At 42.1% G+C, this 23,302-nt stretch overlaps 1 protein-coding gene across 1 annotated transcript in view; it reads right to left on the bottom strand.

Moving 5' to 3' along the window:
* LOC110520733 (diacylglycerol O-acyltransferase 1) overlaps window positions 1-23,302 on the bottom strand; it is a 32,837-nt gene that overhangs the window by 9,032 nt on the left and 503 nt on the right. Inside the window, exons 2-9 of the mRNA XM_036965917.1 lie at window positions 22,869-22,956; window positions 17,288-17,328; window positions 16,611-16,696; window positions 9,716-9,768; window positions 9,360-9,465; window positions 3,800-3,928; window positions 2,795-2,869; window positions 1,135-1,238 (exon numbers count right to left, since the gene is read on the bottom strand). Coding sequence (XP_036821812.1) covers window positions 1,135-1,238; window positions 2,795-2,869; window positions 3,800-3,928; window positions 9,360-9,465; window positions 9,716-9,768; window positions 16,611-16,696; window positions 17,288-17,328; window positions 22,869-22,956 — 682 coding nt within the window. The remainder of the gene's footprint in view (window positions 1-1,134; window positions 1,239-2,794; window positions 2,870-3,799; window positions 3,929-9,359; window positions 9,466-9,715; window positions 9,769-16,610; window positions 16,697-17,287; window positions 17,329-22,868; window positions 22,957-23,302) is intronic.

Below are 23,302 nucleotides of genomic sequence, written 5' to 3'. Positions count from 1 at the left end.
ACCAGAGTGCACATCTCCACAGTCGACCAATAACCAAGCTAATCTTCTAATGGAGGTCCAGAGAAATTCACAATGGAACTTGACATTGTTAAATAAGATACTTCTATTTGTTCTATCCATGTTTGCTGTAGATGACTGTGTCAGATCGTATTGAAGAGAATAGATCTGATGTTTGCTGTAGATGACTGTCAGATCGTATTGAAGAGAATAGATCTGATGTTTGCTGTAGATGACTGTGTCAGATCGTATTGAAGAGAATAGATCTGATGTTTGCTGTAGATGACTGTGTCAGATCATATTGAAGAGAATAGATCTGATCTGATGTTTGCTGTAGATGACTGTGTCAGATCATATTGAAGAGAATAGATCTGATGTTTGCTGTAGATGACTGTGTCAGATCGTATTGAAGAGAATAGATCTGATGTTTGCTGTAGATGACTGTGTCAGATCGTATTGAAGAGAATAGATCTGATGTTTGCTGCAGATGACTGTGTCAGATCGTATTGAAGAGAATAGATCTGATGTTTGCTGTAGATGACTGTGTCAGATCATATTGAAGAGAATAGATCTGATCTGATGTTTGCTGTAGATGACTGTGTCAGATCGTATTGAAGAGAATAGATCTGATGTTTGCTGTAGATGACTGTGTCAGATCATATTGAAGAGAATAGATCTGATGTTTGCTGTAGATGACTGTGTCAGATCATATTGAAGAGAATAGATCTGATCTGATGTTTGCTGTAGATGACTGTGTCAGATCATATTGAAGAGAATAGATCTGATGTTTGCTGTAGATGACTGTGTCAGATCATATTGAAGAGAATAGATCTGATGTTTGCTGTAGATGACTGTGTCAGATCATATTGAAGAGAATAGATCTGATGTTTGCTGTAGATGACTGTGTCAGATCATATTGAAGAGAATAGATCTGATGTTTCTGTATCTCTATAATGTGCTCCTTCACATGGGGCTAAACAGGAAGTTGTACATCTTCTTTTATACCCATAGCACAACATTGGGAAATAACCAGTAGGACAAAGCCGTGATAACATCAACTGTTCAATCTAGTTTACAGAGTATAAAGCAGCGTACTAACAAACCAATGCAGAAAGGGTGATTGGGGACAGAACTCACCATCTCAAAAAGCCTCCTTAGCAGGAAGCTCATTCGAATCCGTGGAGACCGGGGGAAGTTTAATTCATAGCAGAGGGTTGGTGCAAAAACAAAATAATACAAATCTAAAAACACAAGAGAGATTAGAAAGAAAGAGGGGAGTGAGATAAATTAGAAAGAGAGAGACAGGAGAGAGAGAAAGAGAGAGGAGAGAGAGAGAGGAGAGAGAGAAAGAGAAAAAGAGAGAGGGGAGAGAGAGAGGAGAGAGAGAAAGAGAAAAAGAGAGAGGGGAGAGAGAGCGAGAGAGAGAGCAAGAGGAGAGAAAGAGAGAGTATTACTATAGTCTGATATAGCTCCAGTAGCAGGCTACAGCAGGATAGGTTGAGGCAGCAGTGATAAGAGTGGGGTCTGCTACAGCAGGATAGGTTGAGGCAGCAGTGATAAGAGTGGGGTCTGCTACAGCAGGATAGGTTGAGGCAGCAGTGATAAGAGTGGGGTCTGCTACAGCAGGATAGGTTGAGGCAGCAGTGATAAGAGTGGGGTCTGCTACAGCAGGATAGGTTGAGGCAGCAGTGATAAGAGTGGGGTCTGCTACAGCAGGATAGGTTGAGGCAGCAGTGATAAGAGTGGGGTCTGCTACAGCAGGATAGGTTGAGGCAGCAGTGATAAGAGTGAGGTCTGCTACAGCATGATAGCTTGAGGCAGCAGTGATAAGAGTGGGGTCTGCTACAGCAGGATAGGTTGAGGCAGCAGTGATAAGAGTGGGGTTTGCTACAGCAGGATAGGTTGAGGCAGCAGTGATAAGAGTGGGGTTTGCTACAGCATGATAGGTTGAGGCAGCAGTGATAAGAGTGGGGTCTGCTACAGCAGGATAGGTTGAGGCAGCAGTGATAAGAGTGGGGTCTGCTACAGCAGGATAGGTTGAGGCAGCAGTGATAAGAGTGGGGTCTGCTACAGCAGGATAGGTTGAGGCAGCAGTGATAAGAGTGGGGTCTGCTACAGCAGGATAGGTTGAGGCAGCAGTGATAAGAGTGAGGTCTGCTACAGCATGATAGCTTGAGGCAGCAGTGATAAGAGTGGGGTCTGCTACAGCAGGATAGGTTGAGGCAGCAGTGATAAGAGTGGGGTTTGCTACAGCAGGATAGGTTGAGGCAGCAGTGATAAGAGTGGGGTCTGCTACAGCAGGATAGGTTGAGGCAGCAGTGATAAGAGTGAGGTCTGCTACAGCATGATAGCTTGAGGCAGCAGTGATAAGAGTGGGGTTTGCTACAGCAGGATAGGTTGAGGCAGCAGTGATAAGAGTGGGGTCTGCTACAGCAGGACCTGGGTTCAAATACATGCATTTGACAAATTGTTATTTAAATAGGTTCTGTGTATTTGAGTATTTTCAAACACAGCCGAAAACAAGTACTTAAAACAAATATTTTAATGGTTATTTGTAAAAACCAAATAGTCGAGCAAATTGTATTTTAAAGTCTTTTCTAATACTATTTCAGATAATATTTTCAAAAACATGGGTTAAATGCATGGGAGTGTATTTGAGTATCTCCAAATATATTCAAATACTTGTTTTTTTTAAATAAAAGTTATCTGAATACTTGTTTTGAAACGTTATTGAAATACCTGAAATTGTATTTGAACCCAGGTCTTGGTCTACCTGGGATGTCCAACCTCTACTGACCTCTGAGGGTGACATTTCCAGGATAGGAGACCTGATAATCCTGTCCACTTTCCCTAGACCGCGGTATAGAGGAACCTGTAGAGGAGAGTACAAGCCATGTTAAGTCAGCAATTAAACATGTATGATTCTCACAGTCACAATCACTCTACTTAGAGAACAGCTTCTTGTGTACAGTCAACCAGCAGGTGGCAGTGCAGCAGTTAAGGAGCGATGTGGATTGTAGTATTATGTGTGTGTGTGTGTGTGTGTGTTAATGTTTATGTGTACATTTTCACCAACAGGAAAACGGTTTCCATTAAGGGTACATATACAAACACTCAGCATCGCTGCCTATGAAAAATTAGGTCACAGTTGCCATTTCCATGGAGGCGAGTCAGAAATCTCATTAAGCCCTTTATTAGTAGTCAAAGGTCAGTGTAGAACCCAGGTGACACAAACTCTCTAGACAAAGCAACTCTGGGAGTCAAAGGTCAACGTAGAACCCAGGTGATGCAAACTCTGTAGACAAAGCATCTCTGGGAGTCAAAGGTCAGTGTAGAACCTAGGTGACACAAACTCTCTAGACAAAGCAACTCTGGGAGTCAAAGGTCAATGTAGAACCCAGGTGACACAAATTCTCTAGACAAAGCAACTCTGGGAGTCAAAGGTCAATGTAGAACCCAGGTGACACAAACTCTCTAGAAAACGCAACTATGGGAGTCGTCACAGTAGAGCTTATAGGATGAGGGTGAGGGAGCGGGCCAGGCTACAGGCTTTAGCATGGGGCATAGAGGACTGTGGAGACTGAGGACTTACATGAGAGGGAGCGGGCCAGGCTACGGGCTTTAGCATGGGGCATAGAGGACTGTGGAGACTGAGGACTTACATGAGAGGGAGCGGGCCAGGCTACGGGCTTTAGCACAGGGCATAGAGGACTGTGGAGACTGAGGACTTACATGAGAGGGAGCGGGCCAGGCTACGGGCTTTAGCATGGGGCATAGAGGACTGTGGAGACTGAGGACTTACATGAGAGGGAGCGGGCCAGGCTACGGGCTTTAGCATGGCTCATCTCTCTACACCACTTGTTCACATCTTTGTAGGAGTAGAGCTTCAGGAAGAGGACGGTGTACACTCCCAGAGCAGACGCTCCACCCACTGAGGACAAGGACAATGTGCAATGTTAAATATCAGCAATATTTATGCAATATTTGCCATTAGAATTCACAGTCAATCATATTAAGGGTTGTATGCACAACAGTACAATACATATTATCCATTAAATGGAGTTAATGATGTGGGTGTGGGTGGTTGTAAATGATCTTGATGTGTAGTAGCACAGTGCGTTATGTAGTATATTTAAGCAATAAGGCCTGAGGTGGTGTTGTATATGAATCCATATACCACGGCTAAGGGCTGTCCTTAGACAGTGCCTGGATACAGCCTTTAGCCGGGGTATATTGGCCATATATAACAAACCCCCGAGGTGCCTTGCTATTATAAACTGGTTACCAACATAATTAGAACAGTAAAAATAGATGTTTTGTCATACCTGTGGTATACGGTCTGATATACCACGGCTGTCAGCCAATCAGAATTCAGGGCTCGAACCACACAGTTTATAATATAGTACAGTCAACTTGAGGTATTCAACATGCATATCACACTGTAGAACAGAAAAGAATGAAACCCTCTGATTCCCAGTTAGCGAAGACATTGTCTTTGATGTGTAGTTAACAAACAGGCCCTAACAAGAAGCTGAGGAATGCTGCCCACCTGGTTCTTACTGTCCTTCTCTAGGGATATCCATATATGTCAACAGTTACAACACTCACCATCCTCTCCTCGTCTATCACACAAGATGAACGACTGGGAACACAAAGTCCACTCACTTTCAAGCAACTACCAGCGCTACCGCCCGAGGTCCAGGGAAACCTGGCAAGGCCCCCAGGTCATTCTAACAGACTAGTACTGCTTTATCAACAGCGGCCATATGCTGCATGGAAATGGGCCGTGCTGGTTACCTAGTAGATGGCATGGGCACAGAGAGAGAAAGACAGAGACTGTCTCCTTCGCCAAGAGGAGCATCCGTGGCCCTCTCCCCTGACCTTGATGTATAAACAGTAGCTCTGCATGAGGTACACGAGACAGATGGTACATCTTTGTCCGTTCCCGTGGCGACGGCAGATGAGGAGAAAGAAAGACTTTCAGGTAAGGAAGGATACTGTAGCTACGCAGTCAACGTCCAGGGAAAGATGATCTGATTTGTGAGAGGTAAAATGAAGATCTTAAAGACACTAAGACCTTCCTATTCTCCTCTAAGAGGAATGATTACTAAAAACGAATGACTGTAGCTTCACCTTTGTTTTTATGCATGTACAGATGTAGGATCTTAATTTGAGCCAGTTTGCTACAGTAGGAAAATAATCCTGCAGCAAAAGGAAACGATTATTATTATGTGGACATTTGTGTAGGTGTTGATCCATTTTTCACAAGGGAAAATCAAGTCTGAAATGCAAAAGTGGAAATGACAAACTTCAGAAATACACAAGTTATACATTTCCTTTATTGCAGGAAAATTCTCCAGCAAAAGGGTGAACAAACTAAGATCCTACATTTGTAAATATGAAACTGTGGGTATAGAACAACATCACAGACAGTTAATATCATCTTCTGGTTGTGGTCAGTTTCCTAAGTTCTGAGACATGTGTAGCCATGAGAGGCTCAGTTAGCTGTTGTATGTCACCAGATGCCATGTTGGCTAGCAACCAGCTTGATGAAGACAGGCAGAGCTGACCTGACATTGACCTGTCTCTCAGCCACTCCTCTTTTGGCCTCATATCCACCTCACTCCTTACTTCCTCTCCCTGTGAGCTAACTGGGACTGATCAAACACTGCCCAACTGATTCCATTCAGATAAAATCACATACTTGGATAATATAATGCTACATTAACAACACATTAATGACCAACTGATTCCATTAATATAAAATCACATACTTGGATAATATAATACTACAGTAACTACACATTAATGACCAACTAGATAATATAATACTACATTAACTACACATTAATGACCAACTGGATAAAACACACAGACACACTAACTAAACTAATAGTGAAGACACAGAGACACACTAACTAAACTAATAGTGAAGACACACTAACTAAACTAATACTGAAGACACACTAACTATACTAATAGTGAAGACACAGACACACTAACTAAACTAATAGTGAAGACACAGAGACACACTAACTAAACTAATAGTGAAGACACAGAGACACACTAACTAAACTAATAGTGAAGACACACTAACTAAACTAATAGTGAAGACACACTAACTAAACTAATAGTGAAGACACAGACACACTAACTAAACTAATAGTGAAGACACAGAGACACACTAACTAAACTAATAGTGAAGACACAGAGACACACTAACTAAACTAATAGTGAAGACACAGACACACTAACTAAACTAATAGTGAAGACACAGAGACACACTAACTGAACTAATAGTGAAGACACACAGAGACACACTAATTAAACTAATAGTGAAGACACAGAGACACACTAACTAAACTAATAGTGAAGACACAGAGACACACTAACTAAACTAATAGTGAAGACACACAGAGACACACTAACTAAACTAATAGTGAAGACACAGACAACACACTAACTAAACTAATAGTGAAGACACACAGAGACACACTAACTAAACTAATAGTGAAGACACAGAGACACACTAACTAAACTAATAGTGAAGACACAGAGACACACTAACTAAACTAATAGTGAAGACACAGAGACACACTAACTAAACTAATAGTGAAGACACACAGAGACACACTAACTAAACTAATAGTGAAGACACACAGAGACACACTAACTAAACTAATAGTGAAGACACAGAGACACACTAACTAAACTAATAGTCAAGACACAGAGACACACTAACTAAACTAATAGTGAAGACACAGAGACACACTAACTAAACTAATAGTGAAGACACACAGAGACACACTAACTAAACTAATAGTGAAGACACACAGAGACACACTAACTAAACTAATAGTGAAGACACAGACACACTAACTAAACTAATAGTGAAGACACACAGAGACACACTAACTAAACTAATAGTGAAGACACACAGAGACACACTAACTAAACTAATAGTGAAGACAGAGACACACTAGATTCAGATACCGTTTTTTTCTGAAAAGCAGGATTTGCTATACAGATGTAGGATCTTAACTAATAGTGAAGACACAGACACACTAACTAAACTAATAGTGAAGACACAGAGACACACTAACTAAACTAATAGTCAAGACACAGAGACACACTAACTAAACTAATAGTGAAGACACAGAGACACACTAACTAAACTAATAGTGAAGACACACAGAGACACACTAACTAAACTAATAGTGAAGACACACAGAGACACACTAACTAAACTAATAGTGAAGACACAGACACACTAACTAAACTAATAGTGAAGACACACAGAGACACACTAACTAAACTAATAGTGAAGACACACAGAGACACACTAACTAAACTAATAGTGAAGACAGAGACACACTAGATTCAGATACCGTTTTTTTCTGAAAAGCAGGATTTGCTATACAGATGTAGGATCTTAACTAATAGTGAAGACACAGACACACTAACTAAACTAATAGTGAAGACACAGAGACACACTAACTAAACTAATAGTGAAGACACAGAGACACACTAACTAAACTAATAGTGAAGACACAGAGACACACTAACTAAACTAATAGTGAAGACACACAGAGACACACTAACTAAACTAATAGTGAAGACACACAGAGACACACTAACTAAACTAATAGTGAAGACACAGAGACACACTAACTAAACTAATAGTGAAGACACAGAGACACACTAACTAAACTAATAGTGAAGACACACTAACTAAACTAATAGTGAAGACACAGACACACTAACTAAACTAATAGTGAAGACACAGAGACACACTAACTAAACTAATAGTGAAGACACAGAGACACACTAACTAAACTAATAGTGAAGACACAGAGACACACTAACTAAACTAATAGTGAAGACACACAGAGACACACTAACTAAACTAATAGTGAAGACACAGAGACACACTAACTAAACTAATAGTGAAGACACAGAGACACACTAACTAAACTAATAGTGAAGACACACAGAGACACACTAACTAAACTAATAGTGAAGACACAGAGACACACTAACTAAACTAATAGTGAAGACACAGAGACACACTAACTAAACTAATAGTGAAGACACACAGAGACACACTAACTAAACTAATAGTGAAGACACAGAGACACACTAACTAAACTAATAGTGAAGACACAGAGACACACTAACTAAACTAATAGTGAAGACACACAGAGACACACTAACTAAACTAATAGTGAAGACACACAGAGACACACTAACTAAACTAATAGTGAAGACACAGAGACACACTAACTAAACTGATAGTGAAGACACACAGAGACACACTAACTAAACTAATAGTGAAGACACAGACACACTAACTAAACTAATAGTGAAGACACACAGAGACACACTAACTAAACTAATAGTGAAGACACACAGAGACACACTAACTAAACTAATAGTGAAGACACACAGAGACACACTAACTAAACTAATAGTGAAGACACAGACACACTAACTAAACTAATAGTGAAGACACAGAGACACACTAACTAAACTAATAGTGAAGACACACAGAGACACACTAACTAAACTAATAGTGAAGACACACAGAGACACACTAACTAAACTAATAGTGAAGACACACAGAGACACACTAACTAAACTAATAGTGAAGACACACAGAGACACACTAACTAAACTAATAGTGAAGACACACAGAGACACACTAACTAAACTAATAGTGAAGACACACAGAGACACACTAACTGAACTAATAGTGAAGACACACAGAGACACACTAACTAAACTAATAGTGAAGACACAGAGACACACTAACTAAACTAATAGTGAAGACACACTAACTAAACTAATAGTGAAGACACACTAACTAAACTAATAGTGAAGACAGAGACACACTAACTAAACTAATAGTAAAGACAGAGACACACTAACTAAACTAATAGTGAAGACAGAGACACACTAACTAAACTAATAGTGAAGACAGAGACACACTAGATTCAGATACAGTTTTTTTCTGAAAAGCAGGATTTGCTACACAGATGTAGGATCTTAATTTGAGCCAGTTTGCTACTGCAGGGAAAAACATACTGCAGCAACAGGAAATGTAAATGATTATGTGGATTATAATTAAAGAAAAACTTCACTCAGAAACTCTCCTTTGTTATTTTTTTCAATCACCCACAGTTGATACAGTCCCAAAATGTTTTGCATGTCATCAGTCAAGTTTTCAAGATATTGGACTTTCAAGAAGCAACGTGTCACCGGCCAAATCATCATGGTGATGCAAAACGGAAAGTTCTCCTACAACAGGGCGATCAAATTAAGATCCTACATCTGTAGGCTGACGAGAACACATACAGCAGTACCTGGAGTAATGGACTTCACCATTAGTACGATAGTCACCGGGAAGCACAGTGTGACTGACAGGTTAATGGAATGAACCAGCAGCCCAACACGTTCACTGATGCAGCCCTGGAGGGACAGAAGACCTGCACGTTAAGGCATAGCCGCGGGAAGCAGAGGTGTGAGGGGGCTGCAGCAACCCCTGACAAATCACAATATATTTATAGACTTTAAATCATTAAATAAAAATCACAAAAGTAGTGCACTGGGCCTTTAATAGTCCTGTATCAGCCGACTGATATAGCCGTCTGCAGCGCAGGCAAAACTTTTTTTCTAACACTAATAGCAACACTGGTAAGTACATCAGAATGAAACTCACCACTGAGAGCCTTCGTTCTGTGTACAAAGCTGCCACAATAAACACGTTGGACACTGGAAGGAAAGACGAGACAAATGATGTCGGTTATCAAAGACATGTTACCAAACAAACACACGACAAGCATGGTGAGTTAACATATACATGATGATAAAATAAGACCTTATGTTGTTCCTCCCTACAGTACTGTGTGTGTGTGTGTGTGGGGGGGGGTCCACCACTGCCCTGTTAAGATAAACCTGCTGTCACAGCATCAGCTTCTGGGACAAATGAGGCAGCACAAACACAGCATATGTGTTGCAAAGACCACCTGCTAATACCGCACTGTTACTGTCCTACTGCAGGACTGGCAGGGGAGCTCTGCAGTGGAGAGGAAACACACGCTTAGGCAAACACAAACACACACACACACGCATGAGGACGGACACAAACACACATGCGTATGCATGAGCATGCACACACGAACATGCGTGTATGCACACACAGAAAGAAATGAAAGGCTCAACTATTTTGAATCGTGGGATTATCTAACTAGCTGCAGGGCTGCCTCTCGCTCCAAACCATATCATGTGACCTGGTCTTTGGAATAATGTTTTTCTGCTGTGTTTTGAAGGATACATCATAGAATCAATTCTAAAGGCCTACAGTATTCAACATGTCAAAGGCCTGATGGAATAGGTTGAGGTGGACTTTTATGGAAACCAACCTTCAATAAAACAGAATAAAATACAGTAGGTGTCTGTCTCTAACGCCTTGGCAACTTCTGTGGAAACCAACCTTCAATAAAACAGAGAATAAAATACAATAGCGTTCTCTCTCTAACGCCTTGGCAACTTCTGTGGAAACCAACCTTCAATAAAACAGAATAAAATACAGTAGGTGTCTGTCTCTAACGCCTTGGCAACTTCTGTGGAAACCAACCTTCAATAAAACAGAGAATAAAATACAATAGCGTTCTCTCTCTAACGCCTTGGCAACTTCTGTGGAAACCAACCTTCAATAAAACAGAGAATAAAATACAATAGCGTTCTCTCTCTAACGCCTTGGCAACTTCTGTGGAAACCAACCTTCAATAAAACAGAATAAAATACAGTAGGTGTCTGTCTCTAACGCCTTGGCAACTTCTGTGGAAACCAACCTTCAATAAAACAGAGAATAAAATACAATAGCGTTCTCTCTCTAACGCCTTGGCAACTTCTGTGGAAACCAACCTTCAATAAAACAGAGAATAAAATACAATAGCGTTCTCTCTCTAACGCCTTGGCAACTTCTGTGGAAACCAACCTTCAATAAAACAGAGAATAAAATACAATAGCCTTCTCTCTCTAACGCCTTGGCAACTTCTGTGGAAACCAACCTTCAATAAAACAGAGAATAAAATACAGTAGGTGTCTGTCTCTAATGCCTTGGCACTATCTGTGCCTGGCTCACAATCAGAACAAGTGCTTGAGCTTAACTGATACTACAGCCAATAAAACAGACACTGGATCACGCCTCAATGACTACAAGTGTTAATAAAATAAATATGCTGCAATGCATAAAAAAACAGTGCCTTCTGAGGGCGTCTTTGTCTGCTATGGCCCAGTACTGTACTGTACAGGGAGTATCTTGTCCCATAGTCCTTCTCTCTGTACTGTACTGTATAGGGAGTATCTTGTCCCATAGTCCTTCTCTCTGTACTGTACAGTATCTTATCTTATCTGTATCTTGTCCCATAGTCCTTCTCTCTGTACTGTACAGTATCTTATCTTATCAGTATCTTGTCCCATAGTCCTTCTCTCTGTACTGTACTGTATAGGGAGTATCTTGTCCCATAGTCCTTCTCTCAGTACTGTACTGTACAGGGAGTATCTTGTCCCATAGTCCTTCTCTCTGTACTGTACAGTACAGGGAGTATCTTGTCCCATAGTCCTTCTCTCTGTACTGTACAGTACAGGGAGTATCTTGTCCCATAGTCCTTCTCTCTGTACTGTACAGTACAGGGAGTATCTTGTCCCATAGTCCTTCTCTCTGTACTGTACAGTACAGGGAGTATCTTGTCCCATAGTCCTTCTCTCTGTACTGTACAGTACAGGGAGTATCTTGTCCCATAGTCCTTCTCTCAGTACTGTACAGTACAGGGAGTATCTTGTCCCATAGTCCTTCTCTCTGTACTGTACTGTATCTTATCTTATCTGTATCTTGTCCCATAGTCCTTCTCTCTGTACTGTACAGTACAGGGAGTATCTTGTCCCATAGTCCTTCTCTCTGTACTGTACAGTACAGGGAGTCCCTTGTCCCATAGTCCTTCTCTCTGTACTGTACAGTATAGGGAGTCCCTTGTCCCATAGTCCTTCTCTCTGTACAGTACTGTATAGGGAGTATCTTGTCCCATAGTCCTTCTCTCTGTACAGTACAGTATAGGGAGTCCCTTGTCCCATAGTCCTTCTCTCTGTACTGTACAGTATAGGGAGTCCCTTGTCCCATAGTCCTTCTCTCTGTACTGTACAGTATAGGGAGTCCCTTGTCCCATAGTCCTTCTCTCTGTACTGTACAGTATAGGGAGTCCCTTGTCCCATAGTCCTTCTCTCTGTACTGTACTGTATAGGGAGTCCCTTGTCCCATAGTCCTTCTCTCTGTACTGTACTGTACAGGGAGTATCTTGTCCCATAGTCCTTCTCTCTGTACTGTACTGTATAGGGAGTCCCTTGTCCCATAGTCCTTCTCTCTGTACAGTACTGTATAGGGAGTATCTTGTCCCATAGTCCTTCTCTCTGTACTGTACAGTATAGGGAGTCCCTTGTCCCATAGTCCTTCTCTCTGTACTGTACAGTACTGTATAGGGAGTCCCTTGTCCCATAGTCCTTCTCTCTGTACTGTACAGTACAGGGAGTATCTTGTCCCATAGTCCTTCTCTCTGTACTGTACAGTATAGGGAGTCCCTTGTCCCATAGTCCTTCTCTCTGTACTGTACAGTATAGGGAGTATCTTGTCCCATAGTCCTTCTCTCTGTACTGTACAGTATAGGGAGTCCCTTGTCCCATAGTCCTTCTCTCTGTACTGTACAGTACAGGGAGTATCTTGTCCCATAGTCCTTCTCTCTGTACTGTACTGTACAGGGAGTCCCTTGTCCCATAGTCCTTCTCTCTGTACTGTACTGTATAGGGAGTCCCTTGTCCCATAGTCCTTCTCTCTGTACTGTACAGTATAGGGAGTCCCTTGTCCCATAGTCCTTCTCTCTGTACTGTACAGTACAGGGAGTATCTTGTCCCATAGTCCTTCTCTCTGTACTGTACAGTATAGGGAGTCCCTTGTCCCATAGTCCTTCTCTCTGTACTGTACAGTACTGTATAGGGAGTCCCTTGTCCCATAGTCCTTCTCTATGTACTGGACTGTATAGGGAGTCCCTTGTCCCATAGTCCTTCTCTCTGTACTGTACAGTACAGGGAGTATCTTGTCCCATAGTCCTTCTCTCTGTACTGTACTGTACTGTACAGGGAGTCCCTTGTCCCATAGTCCTTCTCTCTGTACTGTACTGTATAGGGAGTTCCTTGTCCCATAGTCCTTCTCTCTGTACTGTACAGTACAGGGAGTATCTTGTCCCATAGTCCTTCTCTCTGTACTGTACTGTACTGTACAGGGAGTCCCTTGTCCCATAGTCCTTCTCTCTGTACTGTACTGTATAGGGAGTTCCTTGTCCCATAGTCCTTCTCTCTGTACTGTACAGTACAGGGAGTATCTTGTCCCATAGTCCTTCTCTCAGTACTGTACAGTACAGGGAGTATCTTGTCCCATAGTCCTTCTCTCTGTACTGTACAGTACAGGGAGTCCCTTGTCCCATAGTCCTTCTCTCTGTACTGTACTGTATAGGGAGTCCCTTGTCCCATAGTCCTTCTCTCTGTACTGTACTGTATAGGGAGTATCTTGTCCCATAGTCCTTCTCTCTGTACTGTACAGTACAGGGAGTCCCTTGTCCCATAGTCCTTCTCTCTGTACTGTACTGTATAGGGAGTATCTTGTCCCATAGTCCTTCTCTCAGTACTGTACAGTACAGGGAGTATCTTGTCCCATAGTCCTTCTCTCTGTACTGCACTGTACAGGGAGTCCCTTGTCCCATAGTCCTTCTCTCTGTACTGTACTGTATAGGGAGTCCCTTGTCCCATAGTCCTTCTCTCTGTACTGTACAGTATAGGGAGTTCCTTGTCCCATAGTCCTTCTCTCTGTACTGTACTGTATAGGGAGTATCTTGTCCCATAGTCCTTCTCTCTGTACTGTACAGTACAGGGAGTATCTTGTCCCATAGTCCTTCTCTCTGTACTGTACAGTACAGGGAGTCCCTTGTCCCATAGTCCTTCTCTCTGTACTGTACTGTATAGGGAGTATCTTGTCACATAGTCCTTCTCTCTGTACTGTACAGTACAGGGAGTATCTTGTCCCATAGTCCTTCTCTCTGTACTGTACTGTACAGGGAGTATCTTGTCCCATTGTCCTTCTCTCTGTACTGTACTGTACAGGGAGTATCTTGTCCCATAGTCCTTCTCTCTGTACTGTACTGTACAGGGAGTATCTTGTCCCATAGTCCTTCTCTCTGTACTGTACAGTACAGGGAGTATCTTGTCCCATAGTCCTTCTCTCTGTACTGTACAGTACAGGGAGTATCTTGTCCCATAGTCCTTCTCTCAGTACTGTACAGTACAGGGAGTATCTTGTCCCATAGTCCTTCTCTCTGTACTGTACAGTACAGGGAGTCCCTTGTCCCATAGTCCTTCTCTCAGTACTGTACAGTACAGGGAGTATCTTGTCCCATAGTCCTTCTCTCTGTACTGTACAGTACAGGGAGTATCTTGTCCCATAGTCCTTCTCTCTGTACTGTACAGTACAGGGAGTATCTTGTCCCATAGTCCTTCTCTCTGTACTGTACAGTACAGGGAGTATCTTGTCCCATAGTCCTTCTCTCTGTACTGTACAGTACAGGGAGTATCTTGTCCCATAGTCCTTCTCTCTGTACTGTACAGTACAGGGAGTATCTTGTCCCATAGTCCTTCTCTCTGTACTGTACTGTACAGGGAGTATCTTGTCCCATAGTCCGTCTCTCTGTACTGTACTGTACAGGGAGTATCTTGTCCCATAGTCCTTCTCTCTGTACTGTACTGTACAGGGAGTATCTTGTCCCATAGTCCTTCTCTCAGTACTGTACAGTACAGGGAGTATCTTGTCCCATAGTCCTTCTCTCTGTACTGTACTGTACAGGGAGTATCTTGTCCCATAGTCCTTCTCTCTGTACTGTACTGTACAGGGAGTATCTTGTCCCATAGTCCTTCTCTCAGTACTGTACAGTACAGGGAGTATATTGTCCCATAGTCCTTCTCTCTGTACTGTACAGTACAGGGAGTATCTTGTCCCATAGTCCTTCTCTCTGTACTGTACAGTACAGGGAGTATCTTGTCCCATAGTCCTTCTCTCTGTACTGTACTGTATAGGGAGTCCCTTGTCCCATAGTCCTTCTCTCTGTACTGTACTGTATGGGAGTCCCCCCCTATCCACATCGATGGAACAGTAGTGGAGAGGGTAGCAAGTTTTAAGTTCCTCGGCATACACATCACAGACAAACTGAATTTGTCCACTCACACAGACAGCATCGTGAAGAAGGCGCAGCAGCGCCTCTTCAACCTCAGGAGGCTGAAGAAATTCGGCTTGTCACCAAAAGCACTCACAAACTTCTACAGATGCACAATCGAGAGCATCCTGGCGGGCTGTATCACCGCCTGGTATGGCAACTGCACCGCCCTCAACCCTAAGGCTCTCCAGAGGGTAGTGAGGTCTGCACAACGCATCACCGGGGGCAAACTACCTGCCCTCCAGGACACCTACACCACCCGATGTCACAGGAAGGCCATAAAGATCATCAAGGACATCAACCACCCGAGCCACTGCCTGTTCACCCCGCTATCATCCAGAAGGCGAGGTCAGTACAGGTGCATCAAAGCTGGGACCGAGAGACTGAAAAACAGTTTCTATCTCAAGGCCATCAGACTGTTAAACAGCCACCACTAACATTGAGTGGCTGCTGCCAACACACTGACACTGACTCAACTCCAGCCACTTTAATAATGGGAATTGATGGGAAATGATGTAAATATATCACTAGCCACTTTAAACAATGCTACCTTATATAATGTTACTTACCCTACATTATTCATCTCATATGCATACGTATATACTGTACTCTATATCATCGACTGTATCCTTATGTAATACATGTATCACTAGCCACTTTAAACTATGCCACTTTGTTTACATACTCATCTCATTTGTACATACTGTACTCGATACCATCTACTGTATCTTGCCTATGCTGCTCTGTACCATCACTCATTCATATATCCTTATGTACATATTCTTTATCCCCTTACACTGTGTACAAGACAGTAGTTTTGGAATTGTTAGTTAGATTACTTGTTATTACTGCATTGTCGGAACTAGAAGCACAAGCATTTCGCTACACTCGCATTAACATCTGCTAACCATGTGTATGTGACAAATACAATTTGATTTGATTTGATTTGTCCCATAGTCCTTCTCTCAGTACTGTATAGGGAGTCCCTTGTCCCATAGTCCTTTTCTCAGTACTGTATAGGGAGTCCCTTGTCCCATAGTCCTTCTCTCAGTACTGTAGGCCCATAACATTGGCCAGGGGGATGGTCCTCAGGAGAAGGCTGCAACAGGACAGCCTGTAATGACTTGTGTGTAGGGGGAGTGATAGTGTGTAAGGTGTGTAAGGGGGAGTGATCAAGTGTGTAGGGTCTGGGGAATGATAGTGATAGTGTGTTGGGAGAGTGATCTAGTGCGTACGGGGAGTGAGGGGTAATATCCAGAAGGGCCCTAAATGACATGCTAGAGCAGAGTAAAGTCCTCATACCGATAACAAGGCACGCTGCAGGCATGTTGTAGGGGTCCTTTATGAATAGAGAAACCACTTGTATTGGGTCCACTAGAATGCCATACCTAGAAGAACAGAACACTGTGGTTAGACACTCACAGCTCAGCTGAATCAAACCACAGTCTGATTTTATATCTCCTGTGTTTTTGTTCTACCTTGTTATATTTAGTATTAAATTGTTATTTATTATTGCATTGCTGGGATTAGAGCTTCCAAGAAAGACATTGCACTGTACTTGTGCATGTGACATTAAAACTGAACTTGAAATATTTCAGCCTTTCAGTTATCAGAATGCTGCGAGTGTAAGTGATGCAGCATGTTTGAGTGAATCAGGCACAGAACCTCCTATCTTACTTTACAGTAATACATGACAATGTACCCTCCTTGCATGTCTTGACCACAGTATGCCTTTAGTAAGCAATCCCTGGCAGCTCCCTATAGGCTGTTATTGTGCTGGGCATCTGTGGACAGTCAGGAGGCATGGCGCTTGCAGTAGCATACAGGACAGCATATGGTCTTAGCAGTGAAGGGGCCCTATATTCCATTCTCTGAAAACGGGGCCTTTACTTCGAACAGTCAAATGACAGCCATAAGACTACACTCTCCTTTCCCCCCTCTTCTCTTATGGCAAGCTCCTCATAACATTCTGTACTTACTTCAAAAGGTTTTCCAAGAACAGACGGGCATTGCTTAAGACCTACAACAAAAGAGGGCTTGTAAATTCATTGCATCCTTGAAAATACAGTTTGTTTCACTTGGTAGAAGCATACATTCACCATATGATTAAATTACAGTGTCTCTTCTCCACTGTAGTTTCAAGTTGTATTAGTTGTATATACGTGATACACATGGTATATATCGTCAAATGAAATGCTTACTTGCAGGTTCCTTTTTGACAACGCAACAATAAGAAATAATAACAATTAAGAATACAAACAAAGTAAATGTCTCAGTAGAGTAAAATGTGAAGCATAATAATACAATTCCTGTAATAATACAGGAAGGCACAATTTATAGTTCAAAATGTTTTGGGGAAGGGGGGATTGGGGGAGAGTGTGGGGGAAAAGTGTTTAAATGATGAGGTATTTAGCAATCATAATGAGAGTGTTACGCGGGGTGGAGCAGGTGAACCCAAGTGCAGACTCAGACGAGGAGACAGGAATAAGGTAACCAAGGTATTTATTGAAAAGCGGGGAGAGCGGAGAGAAAAGCAGCGTCCGACTGGGGAAAACAGGCAACACAGGATAACAAGATCTATGCAGGAACAAACGGCTTGAAATGCAGACTGACTGAGCAGAGGCTACGATCTGGCAGCATGGAAGTGGCAGGGCTGAGTATTTGTAGAGTTCTGATTATGGAACAGGTTGCAGCTGGTGAGGATCTGCTCTGACTCCAGCACACCTGTCTCCACTCCCACAATCAGATACACCCACACAGAGAAAGAGAGGGAGAGAGCACTGGGGGAGTGGCGGCAGGTTAGGGAGACACAGGATGAGAAGTAGACAAGGGCAGATGTAACAAAGAGTCTGGTAGCAGCAGTTGTGATGTGTGTGGATGAGTTTACATGTATATCTGTGTAGGTGTGAGTGAGTGCATGTGTACTAAGGTGCAGTATTTATTTTCCATTGTAGATGCATCTAACTCCATTAGAGAACCAGAGAAAACTCCATAAGAGAACCGGAGGAAACTCCATTAGAGAACCGGAGAAAACTCCATAAGAGAACCGGAGGAAACTCCATTAGAGAACCGGAGGAAACTCCATTAGAGAACCGGAGAAAACTCCATAAGAGAACCGGAGGAAACTCCATTAGAGAACCGGAGGAAACTCCATTAGAGAACCGGAGGAAACTCCATTAGAGAACCGGAGGAAACTCCATTAGAGAACCGGAGAAAACTCCATAAGAGAACCGGAGGAAACTCCATTAGAGAACCGGAGGAAACTCCATTAGAGAACCGGAGGAAACGCCATTAGAGAACCGGAGGAAACTCCATTAGAGAACCGGAGGAAACTCCATTCGAGAACCGGAGGAAACTCCATTCGAGAACCGGAGGGAACTCCATAAGAGAACCGGAGGGAACTCCATAAGAGAACCGGAGGGAACTCCATAAGAGAACCGGAGGGAACTCCATTAGAGAACCGGAGGAAACTCTATTAGAGAACCGGAGGGAACTCCATAAGATAACCGGAGGAAACTCCATTAGAGAACCGGAGGAAACTCCATTAGAGAACCGGAGGAAACTCCATAAGAGAACCGGAGGAAACTCCATAAGAGAACCGGAGGAAACTCCATAAGAGAACCGGAGGAAACTCCATAAGAGAACCGGAGGAAACTCCATAAGAGAACCGGAGGAAACTCCATAAGAGAACCGGAGGAAACTCCATAAGAGAACCGGAGGGAACTCCATAAGAGAACCGGAGGAAACTCCATAAGAGAACTGGAGGAAACTCCATTAGTGAACCGGAGGAAACTCCATATCAAGGGGACCAAAGGCCCCGCAATATACCTCAGTAAACCCTTAATGAGCGGTAGACTGTAACACGTTACACTATACCTCAGTAAACCCTTTAAGGGCAGTAGACTGTAACATTTTACACTATAGCTCAGTAAACCCTTTAAGGGCAGTAGACTGTAACATTTTACACTATACCTCAGGAAACCCTTTACGGGCAGTGTGGTTTAGTTAATTTCTATGCACTAAACAGGGTGAAGGACGTCAGAGAAGGTTGTTAAATTTATTGCACATTGTGCAGTGATGGGCATCTAAAAAGTCCACATAGGTAGCTAAAACAAAGGATTAAATTGAAACTTCAGCTGGAGAAAACTCCAACTCGGTTGCTGAGGTGAACGATTAAATTGAAGCCTTAGTGGGGATGGAAACTCCATCAGTAGCTCGTTACTATGAGCTGAATGACACAGCTGCTAGGGTGAAAACTGTGGTTGAAGCTGGAGGAATTGTTGCATTTTCATTGTCGATTTCGTTGCACTTGCCTATGAATCACATTATTATGAACAGTACTGACGTCGAACGGAAGAACCAAGGACACGGGTGGTTCCTAATGTTGTGAGATTCTCGCTAGTGTTTACAGAACAACTGTTTCTGAGAGATTAGGACCAGGACCTGCAGTTGTAACAGTAAGCAACTGTAACAAAATGGATGACTGCAGTGCAGCCGTTATTATGAGCACATGTTGCAATGATTGCTAAGGCATACAAATATTAAAGTGTGTATACTTATTTCAAATGTATGTAGTTCTGTCTAAAGTATGGCATCTTTAAAGCTATTGTTTTATTTGTTTGTTTTTTTCTAGTTGAGTATATTATTTATATTGCTTTGTGTTGTCTTGTCTGTGTGTGTGTGTGTGTGTGTGTGTGTGTGTGTGTGTGTGTGTGTGTGTGTGTGTGTGTGTGTGTGTGTGTGTGTGTGTGTGTGTGTGTGTGTGTGTGTGTGTCTGTGTGTGTGTCTGTGTGTGTGTGTGTGTGTGTGTGTGTGTGTGTGTGTGTGTGTGTGTGTGTGTGTGTGTGTGTGTGTGTGTGTAAAACTTAATAAACAGAGTTAAAACAAAATAAAAAATGTATGTAGTTCTGTACCTGTCTATTTTTTTTATGTTAATAAAAATGTCTATTAATGTAATATATTGTCATTTGATGTAGTCCTGTCCTTCAGCTGTAATGGTCTATTAATGTCATGTTTGATGTGGACCACAGGAAGGGTAGCTGCAGCTTTGGCTCTAGCTAATGGAGATCCTAATAAACACCAAATACAGTAGTATTTCTGGAACTCATCTTGACAGCTAAAAGATGACGTGTTTGCAAGTCAAGATAATCACTCTCTTGATTTTTAGGTCTGTCTTGTGATTCTCCCCCTCCCTCGTTGAACATTTTCCATTTTGGATTGGAATATCTTATTATGGAATACAAAGACTTCTCCACGTTCAATGGGAATTTGAGAAGAAGTTCAAAGAATGAACAAAGTACTGCGATGACAAAAATGATCTTGTTTCAGAGAGTGGATTATCAACAGTTTTAGAAATGTGAATTTATTCTCCACGGCTTTGATGAAGGGGACTAAGCTGGCGTTGCTCTAGATTGGACGTGAATTCAGATCAACAAACTAGCTGTTACAGAATGATTACTTTAGATAGAATCTCAATACCAGATTTCCCCACAATAGTTACACATCTGAATGTCAGAATGGTACCACCATGTTTCCCTTAGCATCATCAAACCATCCTTGAACTCCAACATCTCTCTCTAAAGAGTAAAACAATGGTTTATGTGGTTGTATTGAGACTCACTGAGAGCTAGAGGAATGGGAATGTCCTGCTGTTTCCCATCGTCTCACACACTGACTTCAAAGCCAAACTGAATTAGCAAAACACAAGGTTATTAACAAAGTGATTAGCTAACTATATAGCTAAGCGTTACGTGTCCCACTTTAGGATTGGACAGAATAGTCTAGTCCAGTAAGTGCCGCGGCACAAGTGCAATGTACCTCTACTATCTTGCGTCTGGTAAATTAAGCCAAAAGGAATCTTACAGAATATCAGATTATTACATGAAAGCAGGATGACCTTGGCCTCACTTCAATCCACATCACCTCCTTTAGCAGCAAAATCATTAAAAGACAAAAGAATATGATTTATGATTTTGTCTCACTTTCACTGTAATCTTGCTTAAATAAAAGAACAGGAACACAGAGTAGCCTCGGGCTAGATATATAATCCTCTTGAGGTGTTCTGAATAAGTGTCTGGTGTCTTTAAACACTGTGGTTTCAGGCCCAGCGTGGGATGAATATGCCTTCTGGTGAGACCTGGGGGCACACACCCACCACCGCACAGTGATGCTCTCTGATCGACTCCTCTTGTCGGAGGTAAGCCAGTTAAGAACTAATTCTTATTTACAATGACGGCCTACACCGGCCAAACTCGGACGGCGCTGGGCCAAAGGTGCGCCTACCCTACGGGACTCCCAATCACGGCCGGTTGCGATACACCGGCCAAACACGGACAGCGCGGGGCCAATTGTGCGCCTGCTCTTTGGGACTCCCAATCACGGCCGGTTGTGATACAGCCTGGATTCGAACCAGGGTGTCTGTAGTGACGCATCTAGCCTTGGACCACTGCACCACTCGAGAGCCCCTATGTTTTAAAGGCTACAGTCACTACAGACACCCTGGTCTAAGCACTGTTTAAGATGAGGGGTAGTGTTTTACTAAGCTATATGGAATTGTTTTAAGAAGGTTATACCAAGGATCATTTTTTTATTTGATTTAGAATTTTAAGACACATTGAGGTATAAAAATAAAAGAATAAAAAATATTTGATGAAAAATGTTGACCGTAGATTGCTTTGTCTGTTTCTATATTTTGTTTGGTCAGGGTGTGATGTGGGTGGGCATTCTATGTTTGTATGGCTAGGTTTTGTATTTCTATGTTTTGGTCGGGTATGGTTCTCAATCAGGGACATCTGTCTTTCTTTGTCTCTGATTGAGAACCATACTTTAGGTAGCCTGTTTTCCCACTGTTAGTTGTGGGTGGTTATTTTCTGTTTAGTGTTTGTTGCACCTGTCAGAACTGTTTCGGCTATGCTTTTTGTATTCAGTTCTCAGTCAGAATAAATCATATGAACACGTACCACGCTGCACCTTGGTCTTCACCTTCTTCTAATGAAAGTCGTTACATACTTCAATTTGCCCATACAAACACATTTCATAACAGATTCACTACATGGAACAACAGATAGTCCCCCCAAATAATCTAAAGGAAGTTTGTTCTGAAGTGTCTGTCCTATATCTGAGAGGTATACTGTAAACTATATATATATATATATATATATATATTTTATATGTATAACCCCTTATTTTTGGCACTAAACAGTCTAAGTCCTGTCTAAACCGGGGGTCTACTAAGCCATATGGAATTGTTTTAAGGTCATACCATTTTTCTATTTGATTTTGAATTTTAAGACCCCTTGAAGTATCAACAATGTTATTTTTTGACAAAATTATTAGATTTATAATTTTAATTTTGCCTTACTTCTATTAGCCCATACAAACGCACTGTATAACATATTCACTACATGGAACAACATAGTCCCCCCCAAAAAAATGATTAGGTATTAAGATGTAGCCTAAGATGTAGCCTAAGATTGTGGTGTTTACACTGACCTGAGTGTTGTTGAGCAGACTGGAGAATTAACTGAGACTCTCAGTATGACGTTGCAGAAGAAAACTTACCAGCATGACAACACACCAGTTGAGGACTCCTCTGTAGTTTCTATAACCACTGGCAGAGCTCAACAGGGACTCCTGCAACCTGTGGCAACTGAGGCATGGAGAGACATGGGATAGTTTGAATACGTGCACACTCATTTACTGTACTGTACTACAGCTATAGTTAACTGATCTGAAATACCCTTCCCAAATGACGTCCGCAACACACCACCGACTTCCCTTCGAGATTTGTAAAAAAATAAAACGTTTTAAATGTACCCCTTTTTATCCTCAATTTGACATATAGCCTATTGGACCAGCATGGGTGACATATAGACAATGCGAAATGGTTAAAATTACATTATTCATTCTACGCCATTATAAATAACTGTTCCTAAGGGAAGATTGCACAAGTGGGTGAAGTAATAAATAGTCGCGATCTGTTTTTCCTGGCATAA

This window comes from Oncorhynchus mykiss, chromosome 3, assembly GCF_013265735.2.
Source record: "Oncorhynchus mykiss isolate Arlee chromosome 3, USDA_OmykA_1.1, whole genome shotgun sequence".
NCBI classification, from domain to species: Eukaryota; Metazoa; Chordata; class Actinopteri; order Salmoniformes; family Salmonidae; genus Oncorhynchus; species Oncorhynchus mykiss.
This window is presented reverse-complemented; position numbering and strand designations above follow the sequence as displayed.